We start from the raw sequence: 14,534 nt of genomic DNA, 5'->3' as shown, positions 1-14,534 counted from the left end.
ACAAGAAATGGTCAGGACGACTCAATATGAGGATATCGAAACAAAAAGTTTGATGATGTTGACAACAGATATGAGCTTGGTGATGGATAAGAGTTTCGCGCTTGGGCTAAAAAGTACCATTTCCTTCTCTCGATCATTTGCATCTCTTGTCTCCTGCCTGGTCATGTGTCACACTACATATGTTCTTAACGCCCACTGACCGATGCTATCTTGTTTTTTTCAGATATGCAACAGATGAACAGGCATTCTTTCACGACTTCAGTCGTGCTTTTTCAAAGCTAATTGAGTTGGGTGTCCCAGAGAAAAATTTTGGTGGCAAGCAACCCTTTGAATTGAAAAACTTAGATGAAGCTTGACCAAACACATCAACAGCGTTACAAATTGAGGCTACGAGCCATGCTACATAACCACTCTTACCAACGTAGTTTGATGTATAAAAATTGATGTATAACACCTGATGGTTCCGGTCGTGTTGTGATTAAAATCATCTGTTGAAGTTTTCCTTGTGCTTGATTACATGGCTGGATTGAGTAGTCTCACAGCTTTATTCTCAATATGATCCATGTTTGCTCAGATGTAAAAGAATGATGTTTTTACACATGCTCTAGTTGCTTCCGTTACATCTCAATTGTAACGTGTCTGCAAGCTGACTCCATGTACAATGATTGAGGGAGACCTCACAGGAGACCGCTTGCTTTGCAACCTGCACAATCATCTTGTTCTCAAGCTTCATTTGCCCAAAGCCCTTTACAAAATTGCTACGCAGTGGGAGATCTGGCGTGCCCTACGCAGATGGTTCAAATTGAACTACCCAGGTCCCACACAGCCTCAGAGTACATGTTGCCTTCCCGCTGTGAGATTAGAGTGCGAGTGTTTGGGCACCAACTTTACTCATCTTGAACATGTCCAACAAGGGTGGGTGGGGATGGTAGATTGCATTTGATGTAGCAATCAGGTTGTCAACTGTATTCCGGTTGGCCTAGTACAATCATTACTTGTCTTGAAAGCTCATTTGCTGCAGTTACGGACTATCAAACAATATGTCTACTTTTTTGATTTTTTAATAATTGCCAATACAAACACATAGATATATTCAAGTCAACAAGTACCACTAACATGCTCTAACCATACAACTGGATAAAATAAAGAAAATCAATGGAACGCGATGTTATTGTTCCTAATGGTAATGATACATCCGCCATGAGATTGCATGAGGCGTTATTACTATAAACTATGTAGAATCAATTGAAAAGTTAGATAGCTGAGGTACCAGGAAGTTGCTCCCTGTTCGGCATTGGTTCACTTTGCGGACTTAAAAGTGAGCTTCGTTCGTTGGGGATCGTCGTCGCGTCCACTAAATTGATCAACAAGTGACGGGCGTCAAAAGATTGTACTAAGAAGAAAAAGGTTGAGAATTCGTACCTTCTCTAGGGCCACTCAAGTCGACATTTTCCATAAAAAGGGCGCTCAATAAACAGGGTAAAAGTGCCACCAAAGCCAATATATTCAACATACGCTGTGCCTCGACGTACGAGCTGTTGATCGACTCCCTTATAGGGCTGCCATCTGGAAAAGACAATATATAATCTAGATCTCCTACAATTCTGTCAATTCTGTCATGTTCTTCAAGAGGTAATCTTTTCCTCAACTCGAATGGTAAAATCGAGTTCCAAACAGCTCCTGCCATACTTGAACCGATAGCTCCTCCAATTTGAGTCACTGTCAGGAATACTGCGGTTGCGATTCCGACGTCTTGATGCGAGACTACAGCTTGGACACCCAATTGGGAGGCAAGGGTAGTGAAACCTCCGCCGAAACCAGCGATGACTTGAGAAATTACGATCTCGCTGATGGGGTTATCGAGGTTTCTTGCTCGTAGCATGAGCATTGCTCCAATTGAATGTGCCAGGACACCTACGATCTATTGTACTCCGTGTAGATAAAGTGATCAGAAAGAAGAATTGCGAAGAGAAGAGAAGGGAGGACTGACAACCCATATCTTGTACCGCCTGGACCATCGCACCAAAACCCCGCATAGTAAAGCCGATACGCAAGCAGTAAACATGTATGACTCCTGGATATATTGAGCATCTCGGGGTGACGACAATCTAACAACCTGTAGTGATCAGGTCAGTACCAAACAGGATACCCGAGCAGAAGAAAGTGAAATGATTACCTGTAAGAAGCTAGTGAAATAACTCTCATAAATATACTGGCACATAAAGTGCCAAAAGCATACGCTTGATCCCAATATAATGGTCCGCTGCTTCAGTAGACGAGATGGAATGATTGGATATGATGCGTATTTGGATTCGTATCTTGAAAATATCAAGAGTATGAGGACACCTCCGGACAATAATCCATAGAAGACACCTGTTTCCTGACATTAGACAACCGACGAGTAGTACAAATGTATAGAGCAATAGGTGAGACGCACTGACCAGGAGCCCAGTGACGAGTGACGTTATTACCAAAAGACAATGGCAACAGCATCATTCCAAATCCTAATGTCAACAACAAGATCCCTAGTACATCCAATTCAGACCACGTTTGTGTCCAAAGCTCTTGTGTAGCATTTCTCCTTCTACAATGATCATCAAGTAACGCCTGAGAATCCCTCCTCTGACGTGAGCGGGAAGGCATTTGAACGATGGGCGGTAGTATTGTAGCGTGTTGAGAGTCAACGCCGTGCGATTTTTTCCTTGATATCGAGCTCTCCCGTGTGTGATTGGTAGGTGGTCCCCAGTTCACGTCGTGAGACAATGCGTTTGCCCTTCGTAGGGCTCTCCATTCCCACCAAAGCACACCCACGAGCAACATTGCACAAAGAGGGACGAGGATACCAAAGACAACATAAATGATTCGATAGCCAAACTCGCCCATCTGCTTGAACCTCGCGCCAATCACAGGACCGATCCAAGTTGTGAAGATCCATGGTGAAGATATTGTAGAAGTTAATAGAGCGCGAGAAGCAAGTGAGGAGGTATCAGCAACGAGTATCATTTGAGCTAGTTGAAGGCCTTGTGATCCGAGTGCGGATGCAATGCGAGCGATTCCATATTGAGTCACGCTTGTGGCTGACGAGGTAAGGGTAGCACCTGATAGACCGACGTATCAAAACCGAGTTTAGTGTGGACTCAAGTACAATGACATTTAGGTATCTATATAAAGTGATCAAGATCATAATGAAGGAAACTCACCAATGAAATAAAGGACTGTGGCTATCATGACACCTTCTGCACGCCCGAATACATCCATGACCTTGCTCATCGGCGGTTTTCCAACAGCCCATGCAATCTGTTATAAGATGCAAATGTTCATATCAATGAATGTGTGGCAAGGAGTATGATGATAAGACTCACATTCGTTATGATTCCGATGGTGGACAGATGGCTATGACCACTGAAAAGGCTAAGATAATAAGGTTCCACAACTGGCAATGAATTGTTCTCGATTGACGTCACAGTTGACAAAAGACACATTCTGTCACAAAACGAGACCAAAGTTTTTGTTGTCAGTAGATCGGAATTGCGCAGAATTAGTTCTCTTGAGCTTCGACATTATAGCTGATGAAGTGCCTTAAGAGGGCAAGTTCGTATGCATCGAGTTTGAACATCTCTGGTAGTAGGGATCCGTTTTCAATGACCTTTCACTCACGCAATATAGACGCTTCGTACTCCCCAACCATTTCCCGATCTCAATCGAACTGCGATAGCCTCCATCTTCAAGACCCCAAAAGGCTTTGGTGGGATTTTTTCGTCCTCTTGCTCCTCCTCATCGTAAGCGATATTGGAATCCCAACACGAATTGTGGGGCGAGAGTAGGTGTTCAGATTCCCCGTCCATCTGTGATGGCGAATAAGCTGAGGCACCACTGAAAGGTGGGAGAGGTGAGGTCGGGTCACAGTGACGATTAGGCAGCCTCTTGGTGCCCATTGCTTCATCAACGATTGAGAGTGTACGAGCGAATTTGCATTCTATTCCCACTAAGAAAGAGCTCCGAGAGGGGCTAGGATGAAGTACAAGCGGGTAGCAGGATGACCGACGACGTGTCGGAAATGGGCGGGTAGGCTTTAAAGGGTGGTGAAAGCGAAGGTTGAGATCGTTAGTAGAGGCAGATTTCAAGATCGTTCGATGTAGAGGGAGAGACGAGGCGGATGTGCTCGATTGCCGAGTGTTATTCGATTCACCTGGAAAAGCAAGTAAGATTAAAGGGGCTCAGCAAGAGTCCAGGAGAGTATTCTCAGGAGTTGAGTTAAGTAAACTTGTGGCTGTGCTGTGTCCAATGGTTTACCTTGAGGGTTATCCGAATCGGTCGAGACGAGACATGTCGGACGGATGGGAGAAGAGGTAGAGTTTCGGTTTGGGGTCCAGCCGGAATCGATTGAATGAGCTGCGATAACCACACAAATCAGTAATGTTGATACTTCACTTGATTACAGGATAAGTTAGAGAGACATAAGGATTGAAAAGTGGAAAAAGTAGGAATGATGTCATTCAGACGCTTACTCGGTCCTGCTTCAAGTTGTGGAGATGGTTTCAATGGCATATTTTGGTGACGATATCCAAATTGGAATGGAAAATCGAGAATCAAGTGAAAGTTCAGCGTAGGAGAAGTCAAAGCTACATAAAAATAAGGGGTAGAGTTATACAAGTCAATTGTCAACTTCAAATACCCACAATGGGCCTTTGACTCCAGGCACAATCTGAACTCAAGTAAAGCTCACTCAACCAGCCCAGGAATTATTGGACCCAAACTTCTATATCTTTGCAACGAGAAGCCGTAAATAGGTTTTGCTGAGAAAGCTGTTTGTAAGAAGTGCACCGAATGAGATGTTTGCCAATTCGGTTTGGCAGGGTTTGGCACAAGTAGGAAAACTGATTGGGAGTAACATATGTACGTACGCACCACGGACCCATGGTCCGTTGTGATTCCTTGATCGTCATCGACTTGGCCGTGAAGCCGCGCTTTGTGACTGGCCTTATGGATACTCGACAAAATAGAGTGAAGATCTGTGAAGATGACATAAGAATATTGCAACATTGTTAACAACTCTCAATATAATGATATCGCTACCTATATTGTTGACTACGATGTGCCGCCTACCTTGTTTCTCCACAAAGTTATCAACAAGATGGCCGCTAACACAGTAGTCAGCTTTGCTCGCCACGTTCCTTGTGAATTCAAGAGGGATTTGGTAGGAGTGTTGACATACACCACAAAGACACTGGGACTGGATTCAGCACTTCTTCACAACGGTGCTATTCTTCTTAAACTTGCGTATGTGGTTCTTGCGCTCAACTCGGTAAGTCATAATCCCTGCAGAGTCACTTAATCTTCCAACCCCTGCGAATCTATATTTCTCTTTCATTCTTACTTTCACTTGATTGTATATATAAACCTCTGTCATCTGAGTGTTATTAACGGCCTGTAAGAAGCCAGTATTACTATTAGTAACTCACATCCATAGAATACACAAATTGATAGACTCCCATAAGTATGATCAGTGAAGTAAGATCGTATGCAGCTTTTGATCTTGAACACTTTGCCAAACATCTTGAAATTTGCTGTAGATAGAATGTTTGAGGCGAGCTCTAAATCCCAGACCACGCATGGTATAAATGTTTTAATAATCTAGCATTTCAAGCTTTCAAATCAGAGACAAACCCCTCAAGTCAGATCCTTCATTCCCGCTATGTATATACACAATGTCTCTAAGTCAGATAATCGAAAGAAAAGAACATCCAAATCGCAAACATACACCTTCATACAGATCACAAGAGGAAAAGAATACAAATATTGCAATTGATAAGTTGGGATCATCTAGCCCACTTCTGTTGCAGTTGGTCAACAGTGCAAAAATGACGGGATAAGAAGTAGGGTCTTGCGTTTTGATAGTAAGGTCATTTCACTCAATTAAGCATTTCATTTGGTAGATAATAACCTTTCAGAGGACGTGGAAACATGGGTTGCGTATCGTCGAATATAGGATCGGTCCATCTCTTGCGTCTTCCAGGTTCGATTTCATTCTGATTACTGAAGTTCTTCCCTATACAAAGCCTTTGATTTTCCACTGGCAAAGTGATCTGCGCCAATTTTGAGGGCTGCATCACAACAATACCGGCGAATCCAGCGGCCAAATGCCATCCGATATGACAGTGTAGGATGAAAGGTCCAACCTGTCGGAATGGAATGTGGAAAGACCGGTGCACACGATGTTTGGTAAATTGTTACTTCGTTACTCTCTACAAAAATACAAAGTAGGTTGTACTTACGTTTCGGACATGTACTCGAACTACCGAAATATTGGATTATAAGTGCCAAGTTAGCTCAGGAGCTCCACAAAGCCTGGAAAATATAAGCCAGATATGTGAGAAAAGTGAGACCTCACCGATCAGATGACTACCACCTCCCACGACGTATGTCTGATAGCAGAGCAATTTTATCAGATATTTACGATCAAAATGCATAACAATCACACAAACGATCAACTCACATCTTTTCGTAATGGGTTTGTCAATCGGTATTTGAGATTCTTCAAATCTTGTGGTCCAACGTTCCCCGGACCGTGACTCACAAGGTCTAATACATATCATCCATTTCAGATTACGTTTCAAGCGGAAAAAAATGGGAATTCATGGGCCTTACATGAATCCACTCCGTCTGTAGCAATATACAAAAAGAAGGAAGGCAGTCAGAAAATCATAGTCAAAAGGTAAAAAACGTGAGTTTGAACAATCCTACTCACGTAGATGTAAAGGGTGATCGATAGCAGAGTCGAGGTTGTTAATCACAATGTCGTAGGCTCCGGGTTTCTCGAGTGTCAATGTGGCAGCTTCAGATTGGTTGACGAAGCCCTTCCCCCCCTTAAGTAAGTCTGATATGATTGGTTTGTACCGATAAGCTTCGATAGACAAAGAAAAAGAAAAAGATTGATCTTTTCAGAGGTCCTTCAGTAGTTGCGCCTTGCGAGTGAAGTGAAGCTCACTGGTCCATGTGGTATTGTCCACGAAAAAACGACTGAGACTTTCAAGTTTGCTCGAGTTGTTTGGATTGGCCTGAAGCACTGTTCCCAGACTGGTGTTGAAGAATAGCTAGATGTAGGAGAATTTGTCATCATAATGTATCACCAATTCGCATCATAGAAACTACAGCTTACGTGGCCTAGTACGTTTTGAGCGCAAACTTTGGTCATCAAGGGTGAAAGCAGATCTATATCCAAATCTGTACAATTCCCTCCAACAGTGTCTTTCCAGTCTCGCGTGGTGGGTGGCAAGGTGTCTAAAGTGCCATTGTTCGGTGCAACAACTCGTACAATGGCTAGCGCCGTAGCATCGGGACCAGTCATTCCGGGAGCGACTGAAAAAGTTGTCAGCCGAAGACTTTGACACTTCATAATAAGGATAAATCTTACGCCATGCCCCTGAGAGAAATTTGAATAGTGTATGAGACAAAATGTTAGCCTCGCTAAATACAAATGAAGCCATTCATCCAACTCACAGCAATCGGTATCCATCGCTGCTCGAAGGTAAAAGGAGCTTCCGTCTGGATCCAGTTTCGTATCGATTATCACACTATACCTGATCAGAGTGATCATGGATTCAACATCCCACACTTAAAATTTAGGCATAATGGAAAGTGCGACTCACCTTTCTCCATTGTGAAACTGTAACCGGTGCAATCCTGGAGGCCCAGAAACCCCTGTCGAATCTGCTTCTGTAACATTCAGAAAGTGTTGATCCGCAGAGAACCAGAACATTGCATGCGAGCCTGCTTGGATCAAACGGAATCTTGTCTTCTGGTTCGGGGCGACGGTGATTTCTAGAGGCTTTGTAGGGGTTATGCATTTCGATCCACGATCTGCAAAGGAGCAGTTGAAAATTCCGACGCCGTTGATGATAGCGCTATTGGCCTGGCATGGTAAGAAAAATAAAATTAGCGAGACTTGAATCTAAGTACCTATGAAGATTTTAAACTCGCCGATGGTGCTGCTGGAGTCCCAAAATAACCATTCGCTGATAGAGTCCCGTTTAAGATGACTGTACTTATGCTAGTCATATTTCAAGGTGGATTCGATTGGTAAGTTTGACTTCCTAAACAATAGATAATCAAGTATTCGAGCTCACTTGTGGTACCAATCACTGTTTTGAAGGCATGATGGGTGAGAAAATTCTTTGAGGCTGTTTCCACTCTTGCTTGAAAGTTCTGAAGTCGTAGTGAATAGGCAATAATGAGATTGACTGACCTCATGAACAGTATGTATTCATTATCAAAATCTCTTCCTTTCACCAGAGGGTCCCGAGGACTATGAATAATCAATGGACCCGCGATTCCGTCGATGGCCAAATTCCGAGTGTGTGCCTGAGATGGTTGGACAGTTTAGCATCAGACTCAACATTTGTAATTGGACATCCCTGAAAACAAGTCCGTTTGGATGCCTAGCTTACATGATACCCTGAATATAGCCGCAATACCGTGGAAATGTCAATAAGTTAGCTGTAGGATGAAGAGAGCGTATTAAGCACTCAACAGAATGTCCCGAACTGCTTTGCAACCGTGAATTTATAAGTAAAAGAGGCTCCTGGGGGAATTGGGCACTGAGTGACACCTATATGCCGAATTTTTAAGCTTGAGTTTATCCAGAAAGAAACAAAACTTCTACCCCAGCTAACCTGTGACGCCGTCCATCTGCGAAAAAAGCAGGGGAAAGGCCCATGATAGGTTAGAGATTTGACTACGTCACCATTCTGTCAATCAGATCCGTACCCAAGGCGTTCCTGTTTGCCAGATGCCATGCCAGTGTATGGAAACGTCTGTATCAAGACGGTTGTCCACCCGGATCTCGAGAGTATCACCCTGGTAGTTCGATATAGGCAATATTCGAAAGGATAGAAGGACATGATCCACATAAGCGTACTGGGAGAAGCTCGTTTAAAGTTGTACCTTCTAGAAAACACTGACTTCGTTGCAACGGATCAAGGGGGCAGGTAGCTGATTGTTGATGACAAGAAGTGGTCTGAATTATGAAAAGTGAGCCCATGAGCTCACCATTGCTCAATTGAACTAGAATGAAGAAGCCCTCACCTTGTGTAACCGTCGGGTGCTCCGGTTGTGTTCCTACATGAAAGAGTTAGGTTTGTGCGACTAAACAAAGAAGACATGCGTAGGTAGAGACGGACGTGATCACAAAATCATATTTCCGCGTCCGTGTGATCGATGTAATTTCAAACTCGTGGTCAGAGAGATACAGCTCAGAGGAGTTAAAAGTTACCGCGCGAGCCTGATAAGCAACTAGGGCAAGTACGCATAGGACGCTGCGGAGATTCAAACCCATGGCGATTTGGAAGCGCTGACGCTGTGATGATGTCCTTTTATCGTACTCTTTGTGTGAATGAGATAACTCGAATGAAAGCCGAGGTTAATTAGGAGAGGACAGTCCTGATGATCTTAGTAGCAAGGTGTGTTCAGCGACGAATTAGTACTGGAAAGTACTTCAACCTGAGAAGGGATGAAATGAGATGAAGGCTGTGGGACAAGCTTGGAGGAAGGCTCTTTAACCTAAATATTGTCGGGTCTCAGGAAGAGATTCCACACCATAGCGTCCCTTGTGATGATGTGTGAATGAGTTGTTTGTGCGTTGAATGATCAATTCCATAAAAGCTATCTGGATCGAAAGAGGTGATGTGTGCGGCAGGCCGGCTAGGCCATGCAAGCACAGGATGAAGACTACAACAAGATTGTTGGAGAGAACAAACCAATCAGTCATGATTCTTGCCGCAATATGATTATGCCTCAACTCCAATGCCGTCTTTGTCCCGTTCTTTGCCTCGCTTCATTCGAAGCTCCGTCTTACAGGCATTTTTATTTGTTTGACCAACCCACTTCATCACATACCGATTGAAGGACAAAAACACATAGGCCCAGTGTGCTCGTGGTTAGGCTGATATTCTTTCTCTTCTCCGAAAGACGTTGTAGATACCAATGCACTGCAGAATATTTTAAAGTTCTTCACAACTGAAAAGGAATGTAAACTTGCGTCAAATTCATACAAACACGATTAAACGGACACACCTTTGCATATCTTATGCACGTCCCAAGAGACTAAGAATCAAGGTATTTGTTTGTACATCTGCCCGTTGGTATTCACCAGCGGAGTTGAGCTTTTAGACCCAGGTGTTGACAAGAGCCATATGGATTTATGGAAATAATTAATAGAAAGAATGATGAGGAATTGTACTCCGTTTGATGTATGAGCTAGAGGTACCATTTGTGGCGGGTCCAAACAAACGAAGGAGATGGGCCACAAGCTGAGGTGACCAGATGACGCACTTTGATTGATTTCTTACACTCATGCACTAGACTTTTGCTCATTCGTCTGTTTGCGTAGGATGTGCGCTGCGGGCACACGCGATCAGTATCATGGGTTACATCTGTGAGTGTGTGTGCGATAGCATAAAAAGAACGCGATATGCAGCACGCACTCCACTTGGTAAGACTTAACGGTTATGATACTTCGAAATCAACTCGCTGGTTGAAGCGCCTCGGGGATGGGTTAGGCGCTAATGTGAGTTGTGTGACTGACCAGCTAGCGGATAGACATTCTTGTTTCCTTTGTGAGAGCTGCCTTTGGACGACGAAATTTGGGCTTTGCATTGCAACTGATGTGACAAGTGCTTCTGGTTGTTGAATGACCGCTGGAGAACATTTGTTGAAGAATTCTGTGCTCGGCTAACAGGGAGCGCATAGACGGAGTTTGTAAGGAAGAAACTAAAGGTAAGTTTATGAGGGATTTGTCATATGTATGGAAGCAACAAGCAGCATGAGGGATTTTGCCGGTCGCGATCGGTTCCAACAAAGTGCTCACTTAGTGTACAATACAAAGAAGTTGTCCACACACCTTCATTTATTCTACAAGATCAGCAATCTTTTCACCTCGGCATCTAGTATGTATCATGGCATCTCTTTCGGCAGAAGCTAAGAGGAAATTTTGACTTCAGGTCCTCTTGAGATTACTTGATTGAAATTTGAACGTTTTCAAGGAAGGAGTTGTTACACCGCGGGAATGGAATACAGGGGAAGTGGAAAACTAATGGACAAAACCCCCAAAACAATTGGGTTGTCATGGGTTTTGTCCATGGGTTTTCAGGTGGGGTGTTCAAGTTTGTGTACCACTGATCTCTTTCTTTTGAAGCACTTCATGTATTTTATTTCAGAAATTAGCTTGGGATGAAGATAAAAAAACGGAAAGCTACGGACTCAGAAACTGGAAGTTGGTACGGGTATTGACAGACGGGAATAAGTCAAGAAAGGATGCTGGATACTGGTATTATAAAAAATTATTTCCATTAATCCTACATTCTATTATCATAAGTCTATTGTTGTTTTCATAAATTTCCATCATATAATTACCTCCCACCCACCCGGGCCATGGGCAAAAAACCAGTCATGAGTAGTTATTTGTTCCCTGATTTTTCTTTTCAGATGACATTCAAAAAAGGTACATAGTGTTAGAAATTATTGTAAAAGGGGTCAATCATTGTCAGACATGAGGGCCACCCGCAGACCTTCTGGCTTTTTCTCACTAATTCCTTCTGTCTACATGTCATGTCTGTTTCTCTTTTCTCAAGCTTTTATTCATGCTAATAAAAGCCGCCTCTGTGGCCGTTAAGCATAGTAACCCAGACAACAGTAATAAAAATTGAATGTTGTGTAGCAGCATCATGCTAAGAAGCAAATACATTGCTAAGGAGCAGGTACATCTAATTGGGCATTAGGGGTTTCAGGTTTGAATTTTTTTTGTGTCTTTTTTAAAAATTCTGGCAAGTTTTTTGTAAAAGAATCTTTGTAAAACTAGTGTATTTTTAATCTGGGACATCTAAAAAAGCATTGTGGGGATCAAGTCTTAAGACAGTGAAAATCTTGAGGGGGAGTGTTAAATTATGATTTATGTAGTCAATAATTTCATGTGTTGTTACATTTACATCAGTGACATCGTTCCAATTTAGAGCACATCTTGAATGTTTGGTAGAACTGAGGTAGCAGTGAAGAAGGAAGCAAGAATTAACTTTAGCTTGACTGTCTGTGTGGAATGAGAAAGTTCAAGAAAGGGGTGAAAGTGTATTGGATGGTAGCGGTTATGCAGGGGTGTTGGTTGTGTCAAGTTCTCAAATTTTGTGTTCTATTTTTTCTCATATATACTGTCTCTTGTTTGTTTCCCTTGAGAACTTTTTCCTCACTGTTTGGGGATAATGATTACATTGGTTATAATGATTTTTGTTTTTCACTTCTTTTGTCATTATCCAAGATACCAACTATTTTACTACATACTATCTTATACTATTACTACTTTCATTTTACTACTTCATTCACTCTTAGTTTCCTTTTTCCAAAACCTCAGGTTTTCCATCCTTCATATCTCATCAAGTCTTGTCAACTTTCTGTCATGAGATTTGATATCTTTTCTTTTTGTTAGAGGTTTGCCATTCTTCATATCCCATTGAGTCTTGTCAACTTGCTGTTGTGAGACTTGATATCCTTTTGTTTTGTTAAAGGCACTGTTGTTGTTGTTGAGAATTATCTCCAGCTTATTCTTTTTTAAGCAACAATCACATTTGTTAAATCTTTATTTGACCATCATCAACTATCATTGGCCAATTTCTCAAAATGACCAAAAACCCAAACTCTGGTCAAACTCATTTTCCAAAACTTGCTAAAAACAACTATGTCAAGTGATCAGGTCACATCATTGCTCATCTGATGACAATGAATTGCAAAGAATTAATTAACATCAACACACCACCAATTGAACCTGTCAAAAACACTACCACTGGTGCTTCTGTTGCTATTGCTTTATTCTGCACCAAGAGAAAGAAGGCAGCTGGAATCCATTATGGTTCATCAATTGGACAACTGCATCCAATTCACTGCCAAGTATGCTGTTTCTGATCCTGTTGAGATCAGATTCTAAGGGATCACTTCCAATCTTTGTTGGACAAAAATCAAGCAAGAGCTATCTCAAATCCAGTGATCTCATCGTCACCACCAATCTTGAGACCTACATCACCAACACTCAGCATGTTTTAGCTGGGATGTTAGCTATAGATAGTATCAAACACATCTCTCAGTCTTACCTAGTTGACACCATTGTGACAAAGCTTCCACCTTCTATGGACACCACTAAAACCCCTCTAAAAAAGGAGAAACTCTTAACAACCAACCAGGTTCTCACTTACCTTAAATCTCATTTATCCTCCATGAAGGATGAAGCAACTCACAACAACACTGTTGCTCTTGCTGTACATCAAACTAGATCTTCACAACAATCTACCACTCAATGTGTTCTTCATTTCAATTGTCCTGCCATTGCTTACTGCTCCAATGGCCAACATAACACTGATGTCAAAAGTCATACTTTGGCTGAGTGTTATCAGGTTAATCCTGATCTCTGTCCACCACAAACTGTCAGTGCTCATCCCAGAGTATTGGCTACAGTTGTTTTGGTTTCTTTCAATGAAGCACAGGCTTTTGTTGTGATTTCCTCCAACCACAACTCTATCTTGCTGGAAAGTGGCTGTTTGCATCATATGGCCCCTGATTGAGATCTCTTTGAACAATACTTGAAGCAATCTCTTCCACTGTGGCTCTGGCCAATGGAATGTCTATAAGATTGCTGGGAAACACAACATTTGATGAAACTGTGCTGACAACAAGATTATCCTTGAAGCACTGAATGTTCCTGGACTAGGATGTTGCTTGATCAGCACAGGTGCTCTTGTGATGGATGTTTACAGCATTCAAATTACATTGCTGACATCATCATGACTAAATCAGGACCTGAAGAATTTTTCAGTCATGTTCACAATCAGGTCATCAAGCTCAAAATCACCTTAGACATGTCTGTTTCCACTCCGTTCCCACATTCCAATGTCTCGATCTCTGACTACAATATGCTACACAGACACGGAGATCATCCTGAATCCAACCACCTTGGGATAATGTATGATGTGAATCCACCCTCAGAATGGAGCTACAACATCTGTGGCCTTTCTAAAGGTCATTGTCTTCTTTATCCTGGCCATTTTCCCTCCTTTGTATTTCCTCTAGACATGGTCCACAGTGACCTAAGTGGAAAAGTCTCAGTGCCATCTGAAGGCGGAGGACAGTATTATTTCAAACTCACAGACTCTTGTACCAATTATGAATATGTATACATTATGAAATCAAAATCAGAAACTTTTTCATGCTTTTTAAAATTCAAAAACAATGTTGAGACCTTTCATAAAAATAAAATTGTAGGTTTAATAGATGATCAGGGTGGAGAATTAATGGCATGTGAGTTCCTGGCCCTTCTGAAACAGAAACTCCAAAAACCAAATTGTATAGGGCTGAAAAACACATTACATCTCACCACACTCTGCTCTCAAAACCCTCCCCTGTGAACACCTCCAAGGTACATTCAACCTTGTATATGAAGGTTCAAACATGTCACAAGTCACAATCAAGTCTAGTTGTTTTTGCTATTTAACCAGAGGTGG

At 42.3% G+C, this 14,534-nt stretch overlaps 3 protein-coding genes across 3 annotated transcripts in view; 1 reads left to right on the top strand and 2 right to left on the bottom strand.

The window, feature by feature from the left end:
* MELLADRAFT_49879 (uncharacterized protein) overlaps window positions 1-356 on the top strand; it is a gene marked incomplete at both ends in the record, with an annotated part of 1,680 nt that extends 1,324 nt beyond the window's left edge. Inside the window, 2 exons of the mRNA XM_007414450.1 lie at window positions 16-113; window positions 235-356. Of these exons, the coding sequence (XP_007414512.1) occupies window positions 16-113; window positions 235-356 (220 nt within the window). The remainder of the gene's footprint in view (window positions 1-15; window positions 114-234) is intronic.
* A 1,037-nt stretch (window positions 357-1,393) lies between these two features.
* MELLADRAFT_38673 (uncharacterized protein) lies at window positions 1,394-3,515 on the bottom strand (the record flags this gene model as incomplete). The annotated part of the gene is made up of 7 exons (XM_007414420.1): window positions 1,394-1,921; window positions 1,991-2,116; window positions 2,177-2,346; window positions 2,409-2,622; window positions 2,806-3,098; window positions 3,201-3,297; window positions 3,363-3,515. Coding segments are annotated over 7 exons (1,581 nt in total), but the record flags the coding sequence as incomplete, so codon positions are not given.
* Window positions 3,516-5,912: 2,397 nt separating this feature from the next.
* MELLADRAFT_124643 (multi-copper oxidase laccase-like protein) lies at window positions 5,913-9,334 on the bottom strand (the record flags this gene model as incomplete). Its single annotated transcript, XM_007414419.1, has 20 exons — window positions 5,913-6,179; window positions 6,276-6,289; window positions 6,392-6,425; window positions 6,497-6,582; window positions 6,649-6,663; window positions 6,749-6,877; window positions 6,989-7,094; window positions 7,160-7,359; window positions 7,501-7,580; window positions 7,650-7,860; window positions 7,960-8,039; window positions 8,127-8,141; window positions 8,246-8,361; window positions 8,448-8,455; window positions 8,531-8,608; window positions 8,673-8,688; window positions 8,767-8,856; window positions 8,962-9,016; window positions 9,085-9,144; window positions 9,180-9,334. The coding sequence occupies 20 exons, from the start codon at window positions 9,332-9,334 to the stop codon at window positions 5,913-5,915; spliced, it is 1,815 nt and encodes a 604-aa protein (XP_007414481.1).
* Window positions 9,335-14,534: the final 5,200 nt, after the last annotated feature.

Source organism: Melampsora larici-populina, assembly GCF_000204055.1.
Source record: "Melampsora larici-populina 98AG31 unplaced genomic scaffold MELLAscaffold_43, whole genome shotgun sequence".
Classification (NCBI taxonomy): Eukaryota; Fungi; Basidiomycota; class Pucciniomycetes; order Pucciniales; family Melampsoraceae; genus Melampsora; species Melampsora laricis-populina.
This window is presented reverse-complemented; position numbering and strand designations above follow the sequence as displayed.